Source organism: Anomaloglossus baeobatrachus, chromosome 2 (assembly GCF_048569485.1).
Source record: "Anomaloglossus baeobatrachus isolate aAnoBae1 chromosome 2, aAnoBae1.hap1, whole genome shotgun sequence".
NCBI classification, from domain to species: Eukaryota; Metazoa; Chordata; class Amphibia; order Anura; family Aromobatidae; genus Anomaloglossus; species Anomaloglossus baeobatrachus.
Window position 1 is genome coordinate 112,175,300 of NC_134354.1, and position 12,160 is coordinate 112,187,459.

Below are 12,160 nucleotides of genomic sequence, written 5' to 3' on the forward strand. Positions count from 1 at the left end.
AGGAACGTCTCCCTCTCTCAAGCAACCAAAGCTTCCCTTCGGTGGTGGCTTCTTCCCACCTCATTATCGAAAGGGAAATCTTGCCTAACCCCATCCTGGGCGGTGGTCACGACGGACGCGAGTCTGTCAGGGTGGGGAGCGATCTTTCTCCACCACAGGGCTCAGGGTACGTGGACTCAGCAAGCGTCCTCACTTCAGATCAATGTTCTGGAGATCAGGGCAGTGTATCTTGCCCTAAAAGCGTTCCAACAGTGGCTGGAAGGCAGGCAGATCCGAATTCAGTCGGACAACTCCACAGCGGTGGCTTACATCAACCACCAAGGTGGGACACGCAGTCGGCAAGCCTTCCAGGAAGTCCGGCGGATTCTGCTGTGGGTGGAAGCCACAGCACCCACCATATCCGCAGTTCACATCCCGAGCGTAGAAAACTGGGAAGCAGACTTTCTCAGTCGCCAGGGCATGGATGCAGGGGAATGGTCCCTTCACCCGGACGTGTTTCAGGAGATCTGTTGCCGCTGGGGGATGCCGGACGTCGACCTAATGGCGTCTCAGCACAACAACAAGGTCCCGGCATTCATGGCGCGGTCTCACGATCACAGAGCTCTGGCGGCAGACGCCTTCATTCAGGATTGGTCACAGTTTCAACTCCCTTATGCGTTCCCACCTCTGGCACTATTGCCCAGAGTGTTACGCAAGATCAGGTCCGACTGCCGCCGCGCCATCCTCGTCGCTCCAAAATGGCCAACGAGGTAGTGGTACCCGGATCTGTGGCATCTCACGGTAGGCCAACCGGGGGAACTATCAGACCGACCAGACTTGCTGTCTCAAGGGTCGTTTTTTCCTTCTGAATTCTGCGACCCTCAACCTGATGGAGTGGCCATTGAGTCCTGGATCCTAGCATCTGCAGGGTTATCTCAAGGGGTCATTACCACTATGAGACAGGCCAGAAAACACACATCTGCCTAGATCTACCACAGAACGTGGAAGATATTCTTATCTTGGTCCTCTGCTCAGGGAGTTTCTCCCTGGCCAATTGCCTTGCCTACTTTCTTTCCTTCCTGCAATTCGGTTGGAAAAAGGTTTGTCGCTCGGTTCCCTTAACGGACAAATCTCAGCGCTCTCTGTATTTTTTTCAGAAGCGCCTAGCAAGACTACCTCAGGTACGCACGTTCCTGCAGGGGGTTTGCCGCTTAGTCCTTCCTTACAAACTCTCTCTCACGCCTTTCGCAGAAAGTGGTTTTCCTAGGGGCAGTCACTTCACTTCGGAGAGTGTCTGTCGGGGCAGCATTGTCGTGCAAAGTCCCCTTCCTGGTGTCTCACCAGGTCAAGGGGTTCTGCGTCCGGTTCCGGAATTTCTCCCTAAGGTGGAATCCCCCCCTTTCATCTCAATCAGGGTATCCGTACCCTCTGTTTGTCTTCATCCAGTTCACCAATGTGAAAAGGATTTGCACTTGATTAGATCTGGTGAGAGCACTCAGACTCTTCATCGATCGTACGGCGTCCCTGCGCCACTCGGAAGCACTCTTGTCCTTGTCGCTAGCCAGCGTAAAGGGTTACAGGCTTCCAAATCAAGACTGGCTCGGTGGTTCAAGGAACCAATTCTCTAGCTTATCGTTCTGCTGGGCTTACGGTTCCCTCAGGGCTGAAGGTCCATTCTACCAGAGCGGTGGATGCGTCCTGGGCTTGAGGCACCAGGCTACGGCTCAGCTTGTGTGTCAGGCGGCTACCTGGTCCAGCCTCCACACTTTCACGAAACACTGTCAGGTGCATACCTATGCTTCGGCGGATGCCAGCATAGGCAGACGAGTCCTTCAGGCGGCGGTTGCCCACCTGTAGAAAGGGGCCGTTTTACGGCTCTATTACGAGGTATTATTTTACCCACCCAGGGATTGCTTTTGGACATCCCAATTGTCTGGGTCTCCCAATAGAGCGACAAAGAAGAAGGGAATTTTGTTTACTTACCGTAAATTCCTTTTCTTCTAGCTCTAATTGGGAGACCCAGCACCCGCCCCTTTTTTTTTTGTATACACATGTTGTTCATGTTGAATGGTTTCAGTTCTCCGATATTCCTTCGGATTGAATTTGCTTAAACCAGTTTATTGGCTTTCCTCCTTCTTGCTTTTGCACTAAAACTGAGGAGCCCGTGATCCCACGGGGGGTGTATAGGCAGAAGGGGAGGGGCCTTACACTTTTAAGTGTAATACTTTGTGTGGCCTCCGGAGGCAGTAGCTATACACCCAATTGTCTGGGTCTCCCAATTAGAGCTAGAAGAAAAGGAATTTACGGTAAGTAAACAAAATTCCCTTCTTTATAAAGACAATTTTTGGTCTATTTGTCCTATGAGGGTATTTGTACATCATAAAGCCTCCTTCACATGTCTGTGTTTCCAGTACCTGTGGTACTTGTTTTTTCGTGAATAGCACATGTACCCATTATAACCTGTGGGGCTGCCACATGTCCGTGCAAAACACAATAAAAAGTACCATATTTTTCAGATTCTAAGACAAACTTTTCTTCCCCAAAATTTGGAAGGAAAATGAGGGGTGTGCCTTATAATTCGAATGTAGCTTACTGGGAGGTGGTGGAGAGAAGTAGCAGGAGGCTGGGGCAAGGCAATTCTGGAGGTGCTGTGCTGCAGTGGCTGTGCTGAGGCTGCGGGCGCTGTGCTGCGGCGGCTGTGCTGAGGCTGCGGGCGCTGTGCTGCGGTGGCTGTGCTGAGGCTGCGGGCGCTGTGCTGTGGCGGCTGTGCTGAGGCTGCGGGCGCTGTGCTGCGGCGGCTGTGCTGAGGCTGCGGGCGCTGTGCTGCGGCGGCTGTGCTGAGGCTGCGGGCGCTGTGCTGCGGCGGCTGGGAGTACGGGCGCTGTGCTGCATTGGCTGGGCAGTGGCTGCAGGCGCTGTGCTGCTGGGGCTGTGGGTGCTGTACTGCGGCTGTGCTGCTGGGGCTGCGGATGCTACGGGCTGCTGTGCTGTGGGCAGTGAGGGCTTCAAATAATGGCACCTGGAGTCGGGGTGCGCGCAGATGGAGCTCTCGGTTCAAGATCTCATCTGTGCACACGCTGCCTCCGGACCATTGTTTTCTCGGCAACAGACTTAAAGAAAATTGCACCCAGGCATGCGCCACCACCGGCCCTGCCTTCTGTGACCCCGCTCAAGCACTGCCCCCCCCCCTCCCGGTAATACACCGCCAGATTATAAGATGGACTCCCCCTTTACTTTTTTCGAAATTTGGGGTGTGTCTTATAATCCGGTGCGTCTGAGAAACTGAAAAATACTGTACATTTTTTTTCCTAGCAGCACTGAAAATAAGGGCCAATACAAGTCTATGCATCTGTGAAAAACACATACCGCATATGGATGGCAGCAATGTAGAATCAGTGTGCGTCCATATGCTGTCTGGGTTTAACATTGCAAAGTATAGGAGAAGGTTACAATTTATTTCTTTAGCCATCTGTGAAAAACACCGATGACTGACTGATGACTGATCCGTAACACTGATGATACCGGTACCATTTCTTCACGTACGTGTTTTACACGGGTGTGTGAAGGGGGCTGAAATAGTACTCCCCTGCACATAAGTGGCTCTGAATTTAGCCATACTGCCATTAAATGGTCCCTAGTTAATACTGGAAATGTTCCTTCAGTGGTCGCTGATTTGTATGACTGACCCACCTGTAATTGTACATCCCCCTGCATCAGCCGCTTATTGCTCTGAATGGCCACTATCTAATACTGCATTTCCTCTGCAGCGGCCGCTGATCAGATGATTGTCCCAGCAGCTGCATTTTATAGGGAACCAACCACCAAGATGCTGATTAAAATGATATCTTTATTTGACAAATCCGAGGTTTGATTTCAGAATAATCCTTGTTCAAACCCTTCAGTAATGACGTAATTTTTGCACAGACTTGAGCATCGGGTCCTGTGTGATGATTCCTCCTATTGCCTTGTATCCTTTTCTTCATTTAAATTTTGCACCACCGCCATTACCAATGTTGATGGCGTGTGCGCATTGCTATCCTTGTCTTCAGCGCATGCACGTACCTCGATCTCCTTACTTCGGCAGGTGATTGTGAATACACGTGTATGATTGACAGGTATCTCGCAGGGGTCCTGTTCTGTGTATAAGACCGGGGTCATCTAGCGTTGATTCTCTCATGCAAAAGAATCAGGTCAATTATGGTAATGACACTCGGATCAAGCTGTAGTCCAGGTCTGATGTGAGTGTCAGCTTAGAGTGATCCGATGTCTTACATGAGAGGGTCATAGCACACAGTCAGGAGATATAATGGTGGTAAAACGGCTGTCCCCCTTCCATAAAGGGCCTGCACTTGGCTCCTCTCCCGCATGTTTCTTTCTGGCTACATCGTGGGTTGTGCCGCTGCTTCTGCTCTTCTGGATTACACAGTCAGGAGATGATGAAGAACACCATTTCTCCATTCTGTGAGTCCGTGGAAATGAGACTGTACTCGGATGTCATCTGAGTGCAGTCCGATGATTTCCATGGTCCCATAGATGTGAATATGTGCTCACTTTCCAATTTGAGCTGCAGATCTCAGCATGCTGCAATTTTTTTCCAATGCTGAATTGGCATGTGAAAAAAAAACAACCTGTGATTGGCACTGCCCCATAGCATAACAGTGGTCCGAGTGGTATCTGATAAAACATTGTGTAGCACTCCTCCGATGTATACGCTCAAGCGAGCGAGCCCTTAGGTGCACAGTACCTGCTGATCTCGCTCACATCCTGGCTTGATCTGACTCATCATCATCCTCACCGCTCACCATGTGGAACTGAGTTACGTCGTAGATCCCCTTTGAGGCTAGTTTCACACTTGCGTTGAATGGCATCCGTTGCATTGCGTTCTGTGACAGATGCAATGGATGCGCTGCATATAGTGGCACAACAAAATGATGCAATCCGTTATAGTTTTTTTTTTCTTGACTTTACACATCTGTGCATGCGCAGTTGTGTAAAGACGGTTGCGTTAACGGAATCCGTTAAATAACAGATTCTAACGGAATCCGCCACCATAGACGTTCATTATAAAAACAACGGACGCCGACGGAATCCTGCCGGTTGCGGTTTTTTTGACGATCTGCCAAGCGCAAAAAAACGCTACATGCAGCGTTCCATCCGTCAGGCGGATGCAACGCAGCGTCGGCTGACGGATGCAACGCAAGGCCATCCGTTGCTATCCGTAGCTAATATATGTCTATGAGGAATAAAACGGTTTCCTGTAACGGTTACCGTAATTCCTCAAGGCGACGGCTAGCAACGGATGCCGTTCAACGCAAGTGTGAAACTAGCCTAAGGGAAACCTAAAACATTTCTAATGCTCCAGATTAGGACATTTAAAACAGAAGGCTTTATTTTGCCCATTATTAACAGTGTTAAGAAGGGACTATCCATTATATATGAAAAGCTTGATTTTACCTAGTTGTGTCTGTAATAAATTGCTGTCTCCTGTTTTATCCTTTGTAACCTATAGGCACAAGAGCAGATGCATCAGATGGATGAGCTACAGGGGGCGCTAGAGAGCAGCAAACAGGAAGTCCAGCTTCTTCAGAGCAGCATGGAGACATCTAAGCAGGTGAGATGTCTGAAGAGCAGAACCGCAACCGAATACATTTCAGTGCAGACTCTTTTTGATATATTTTTTATTACTTTACAGGATTTGGGGACACTTTAGTCACTTAAGTGCTTGTATTTTTGGCTAAAAATAACTTTTGCATTACATTTTCAGAATTTTTTTTTGACTGATTGGCTTGTATCGCCTTTATGTATCACTGTACATAGCAGAATGAGTCAACAGAGAATCCATCACTGAGCTCGTCTGACAGCAGGACCTCAACCATTAACCTGAATTATATTCTAATATGGTTTAGGACCACATCAAAGTTGAACTTGAACATTTTCCAACAGAAAAGTTATAAGTGGCCTCACAATCATTGGAAATATACAAGATGGTTATTTATTGGGCAACAATGAGAAAATTGGTTCATGCTCCACAAGAGGGTATTTGCTCTGTAGTAGCATCAATACCTGAAAAACGTTATTCCGTATTTCCGATTATTGTCATGACCAGTGGAACAGACATCTCCATTTTCATCACCAGTATAAGAGAATTATTCGAGATCTCCTTGTCCCCTCCGCTTTGTCTTCTCAGGATTGTCTCTCACAATTTAAAGAACTCGAAGAGAGTTTCCTTCAGCGCCTGATGCAGGAGGTGGAAGGGATCATCCATGAGGCGCTCCAGCAACTGGATGAGCCCTTGTACACCAGTGGCAGCGTGTCTACAGGTGAGGACACGGCCTCAAGAGTGGTCTACTACTGTGTGAGGATCTGACTTCTAAATCCACTAATCCTGGATTATTTTTCAGACTTTTTAATCTCCAGAACGGTGGCAGCAGTAGACAGCACTGAGAAATTAGACGAGGCTTGGAAGAGACACATGTCTGACACTTCAGGTGAGAAGAAAAGATGGGAGAGGACCAAAAGCTGTAAAGAGTGTAGCAGGCAAGTGGAGGACATGCATGGTAGTCAGACTGGACAGGTAGAAGAAGCCAACAAGGGAAGATGCACATTTTTCTTGGATAAAATTATAAATTGTAGGGACTGGAAGGATTTGCACACTGAGAATGATTGTCATGGTGTTCAGAGAGAGCAAGTGACAGGGGCTACTAGACTGGCCTTCACACTAGAGCCACCTTCCTGACCAGCCCTGTTCTTATACCTCCCTCCCCCTAATCCAGGGTAGGGGCTGAGACAGGAGTGTGATAAAACCAACAGAGATAGACAATCAGGGAAGCAAAAACTTTATCTCCCAGCACGCTCGCACAGAGGTATGACAATAAGAGGTAAGAAGAAATATAAGAGCAGGGAGGAAACAACAAGACAACGAGAGAATTCCACATCAACTCCGAGCACCACGCAGTATAATCACCAGCAGGACTGGGGCACAAGAGCACACGGACCAACACAGCAATAAAATATAGTGAGTGTGGGAAGACCAATTCCACCATCTTAAAAAGGCAGGGAGTCAATGTGATAAGTTTCCAACAACATGTGATCCCAGAGGTAACCAGCAGGCTAGCAGAGGTTAACACTTCCTAGTCTGACCATTAGGCTATGTGCCCACGCTACAGGATTTATCGCGGATTTGACGCGGATTTTGACGCGGATTTAGCGCGGATTTGCCGAAAATCTGCAGCACAGCTACTCCCCAGCCATTTCAATGGCATTTTGGAAATGCTGTGCCCATGCTGCGGATTTTTCCGCTGCGGATTTTGCCGCGGATTTTGATGCGGAACAAACTGCAGCATGTCAATTGTTTGGTGCAGTTTTGGTGCGGATTTTCTGTTTTGAATGGGGGAAAAAAAAAAAATGAAATCCGCATCAAAATCCGCGGCAAATCCGCGGTAAATCCGCGGTAAATCCGCGGCAAATCCGCGGGTGCGGATTTGCCGCGAAAGTTGCGGATTTTCAGGCAAAAAAATCCGCATGGACATTCTAGCGTGGGCACATAGCCTTAATGAGCACACAGCTGGTCGACACCTGAGCCTCCCTGTGTAACTCAGAAACACCAGAGAAACCATAGTGTGGAGTTTCAAAATATGTAGTGTGAACAGTGTCTGATGTCAGTATGACACTCGGTGAGTTTTGAGCTAAACTCTATGTGACAAATTAGTGATCACAAAAGAATATACGTAGCCATGTTCTACCTTGATCTAAGTGACCACATCTCCAATGTCTCAGGCATGATATATCTCAGGACCTGCTGTATCATCAGCTCTACAAAGCACTACAGCATAAGCAAGGGACATCTTTTCAAACTGTTTTGATCTTCTGGAGAATCCCTTGAACACTTAAAGAGGACCCCACACCTCTCCTGATGTGTGTTGTAGTAAAGTGTTATGTTCCGAAAATATCTGGAACATCTTTTCTCTAATGGGAATAATAAAGGATGAGGCTCAACAAACGATTTTTCATTACTAGTAGTTCACATACAGGACATTGTGAGTAAGACAAGCAATTAGCGCACAGGCAACGGTATCAACGCGTTTCGGGTGTGCTTGCATCCTTATTCATGATAGAACGCTATAGATATCACAGACCTTAAATAGATCCTGTTCTTTGCGGTGCACTGGAACAGAACTTCGTTAACGTCTCTGATATCTATAGCATTCTATCACGACTAAGGATGCAAGCACACTCGAAACGCATTGAAAGCATTGCCTATCCACCGACAAGAATGATGAGTATACAGTATATCTTCTGTGTGCTCCCAGCCCGTAAAGGAAGAAGCCCTAGCATGTACTTCGTGTTTTCTTTGCTGCTTCCTTGCTGGTGTAATGTTAGGGCACTGCATGGATTCCTTATTTGATAATACGTTTTGATACTAATACAGGACAGATCCATATCACACAGTGACTTCTCAGGCTCGCTTCACATTAGCGGTATTTTACCGCAAAACCAGATCCGTCACAAATGTGTTTCAGTTCCATTCTTTTCCAATGGAATCGCGGCAAGATGCGGTCACATGCGGTTGTTTATGACGCACGCAACCACCATTGAAAAAAAATGGAACTGAAACTCATTTGTGACGGATCCGGTTTTGCGGCAAAATACCGCTGATGTGAAGTGATCCTCAGTCTGGGCTGGGGTAGCACCTCTACAACATCATACACAGGTATGGAAGCCTCCATAGGGTTTATTACTGCACAGTGGTATAGGATAGAGCCATAGGTACATGCATGAGCCCTAAAATTGATTTTGCTACAGAAATTATTCAGATTGTCAATATCAATAGGTTTGAAGCCATTGCTCCGTGTCATGTATCCCCATAATACCATTCACATTTCCATGTCTGTTTTGCCAAAGATTGGACTGTTTTCTGTAGCATTGTCCATTTTTCATTTGCTTACGCTCAGTGTGTACAGTTTTACTATTGTTGTGCCATCTAGTTATAGTGAAGGGCGATACTGGCGCTTTGGCTTAGGGGTCATTAACTGTAAAGAGACAATCCCTGCTCAGAAGAAAGACGTCCTGGAGATCAGCTTATCACTTTTTATCTTGAATCCAAAGCTTTAGCTGTGGGAACACATGGTTAGCGACAACTTTGAACACTCAAGATGAATGTGTGTTACCAATTCATGGTTGAGCTGTGCCCAACAAATCGGGAGCGTTTTCTCTGCTGCAGATCTACCAGTTCTCTGAATGCTGAGCTCTGTATAACCCGCACACCATTGATTGGCAGCTTTTTGTTTACACTGTTCATAGACAGCTGCCAATCAGTGGTGCGGGTTGGGTTACAGAGCAGTAGGACTACATGGCACAAGACAACTAGTCCTCTACTGATAATCTCTTGCCCATAAAACACTAAAGGGTGCTTTACACGCTGCAACATCGCTAACGCTATTTCTCTATCGTTTCATTGGGGGACACAGGACCATGGGTTATGCTGCTGTCACTAGGAGGCTGACACTAAGTAAACAGAAAAAGTTAGCTCCTCCCCAGCAGTATAACCCCTGAGCCGGAGGCGGGCTCAATCAGTTTTTTGCTTAGTGTCGTAGGAGGCTGATGTGGGCCGACTGGGCCCCCTTCAGCCACTTGATTTTTTGCGTATTTTTTTCATTTTTTCTCGGCGACGCTCGTCGCTCTCATCTGTGGTACTTTTCTGTTTTCTGCAGGTATCGTACTTATCTTCCTCAGCTCTCGCAGCCCGGTGGGTACCACTCCCTAGGGTCGCAGAGGTTTGAGTCTTCGGGCCCTCGTCCCCGTCCATTCCCGCGGTACCAATCCCTGGTGTGTTCGTGCGGGGCAGAATCTTCCTGGGCACCCCTATCCGCTCTGCGGTATCACCCCAAAGGGCGCAAGGGGCTAGGCAAATAGGGACTGGACCACAGCGCATCTCGATCTGGATGGGGCCCGCAGCGCTGCTACGTTTTTAGGGGTTTCTATCCCCCACCAGGTCCACCTCCCTGCCTTCTTCAGCCGTTTCCCTGGTGCCCGCAGCCATCCCTTCTGCGAGCGGAGCACACAGGAGTATGTGCAGAGTCTCAGCCTGCACTCTGGAGCGCGCCGAGGATCAGGTAGGACACCATCTCCTACCTTCTCCCCCTCGGGCGGCTGTACAAATGTTAGGCCCCGGTCTGGGCCTAGTCGCCGGGCACCCCCGCTCCCCGGCTTCTGCTTGGTACTGGGCGTCCCAGGCTGCGCCGCCGCCGCTTTGCTGCCGGATCCGCCGGCGCTGCCTCTGCCCGCGCGGCAGCGTCAGACTTTAGCCCCCGGCGTTCTAGGCCGCGACGCCGCCGCCTCGCGGCCGGATCCGCCGGCACCGCGCGCGGCAGCGTCATAATTTAGCCCCCGGCTTCGGCCGGGTCCTCGGCGTCCTATGCCGCGACGCCGCCGCCTCGCGGCCGGGGCCGCCGGCGCTGCCTCGGCCGCGAGGCAGCGTCAAAATTTAGTCCCCGGCTTCGGCCTGGTCCTCGGCGTCCTAGGCCGCGACGCCGCCGCCTCGCGGCCGGATCCGCCGGCACCGCGCGCGGCAGCGTCATAATTTAGCCCCCGGCTTCGGCCGGGTCCTCGGCGTCCTAGGCCGCGACGCCGCCGCCTCGCGGCCGGGGCCGCCGGCGCTGCCTCGGCCGCGAGGCAGCGTCAAAATTTAGCCCCCGGCTTCGGCCTGGTCCTCGGCGTCCTAGGCCGCGCCGCCGCCGCCTCGCGGCCGGGGCCTCCGGCGCTGCCTCGGCCGCGAGGCAGCGTCAAAATTTAGTCCCCGGCTTCGGCCTGGTCCTCGGCGTCCTAGGCCGCGACGCCGCCGCCTCGCGGCCGGGGCCGCCGGCGCTGCCTCGGCCGCGAGGCGGCGTCATAATTTAGCCCCCGGCTTCGGCCGGGTTCTCGGCGTCCTAGGCCGCGACGCCGCCGCCTCGCGGCCGGGGACGCCGGCGCTGCCTCGGCCGCGAGGCAGCGTAAAAATTTAGCCCCCGGCTTCGGCCTGGTCCTCGGCGTCCCAGGCCCGCCTCCTGCGCTGCCCCAGGCATCATCAGGGGGGTGTGGGATATTTTTTTTTTTTTTTCCCGCTCCCTCAGTGTTCATTTTATTTAAAAAAAAAAAAAAAAAAAAAGATTATGGGAAAAACAGAACACACTTTTTTGGTAGTGTATATTTTTTATATTGGATCGATTTTTATTATAGATACGTGCATGATCTTGCATACATTGACTCCTACATTGCTTATGCGGGCACTTGTTTTTTCTTTCACGTTTTTTAGTACATGGCGTTTTTCCAGCTCGACTTTTTAGTGATTTTGGGCTGGTAAGCCCAAGACTCGGTCCCCCCTTTTGTGAGTTAGTTTCAAGAAGATGTCAGATTGCTTTGACCCCTGCCGGCTTGTAACGCCCTGTCTCAGGCCACAACTCCCCTCGCTACGTCCCTCGGGTTCGTGCGCATGCGCCGCGTCTACGGCCGATGTTCGGTCATACCATCCATAGGACTGGCGCAATCCCCTCGGGGAGGGGAGTCCCGTACCAGGGTCTTTTTTCTTCTATGCTGGAAGTGGACCAGGTCTCGTCCTTGTGGCTCCCCAGTTTCCACGTATCCCCCAGGTCCAGACTGACCTTCCTCTGGCAGTCTTCCGACATCTCGGGTGATGGCCCAGGCTTCCACCTCTGCTGGATTCCGAGCAGGACCTAGATGTCTTGGCGCATGACGAATAGCCTGCTAAAAATGGTGAGTCAAGCCGTAAGGCTGCGGACAGCCCTCTTCTCTCCGTGCATGCAGGTCTCCCTTAAGACATTTGAAGCAGTCCCTGATGTGATCAGACGGCATCCAGAGCTCGCTGAGTTACCACGGGCTCACAGACAGCTACCGGACACGGAGTTGACCAGCAGTAAGTCTTGTCATTGTCTTTTTTCCCTTCTCCAAGGCGATTTCGGAAGAGAAGGGGCACACTATACTGGAGTCGCTAATGATCACAGACGGCAACCAGACACGGCGTTTACCAGTGGTAAGTCGTGTTATTGTCATTTCATCCCCCCAAAGGGCTCTGGAGAAAGGGGGCATGCCTCTTTGCAGGAAGCAAGGTGGGGGCCACTACGGTTGTTTTCAGTGGACAGCCAGTTGGCACGGTGACTACGTGATCATGGATAATCCCCGGACGTGA

The 12,160-nt window shown here is 50.4% G+C and overlaps 1 protein-coding gene across 1 annotated transcript in view; it reads left to right on the forward strand.

The window, feature by feature from the left end:
* HIP1 (huntingtin interacting protein 1) overlaps window positions 1–12,160 on the forward strand; it is a 269,760-nt gene that overhangs the window by 185,232 nt on the left and 72,368 nt on the right. Inside the window, exons 17-19 of the mRNA XM_075335272.1 lie at window positions 5,489–5,590; window positions 6,167–6,299; window positions 6,381–6,467. Coding sequence (XP_075191387.1) covers window positions 5,489–5,590; window positions 6,167–6,299; window positions 6,381–6,467 — 322 coding nt within the window. The remainder of the gene's footprint in view (window positions 1–5,488; window positions 5,591–6,166; window positions 6,300–6,380; window positions 6,468–12,160) is intronic.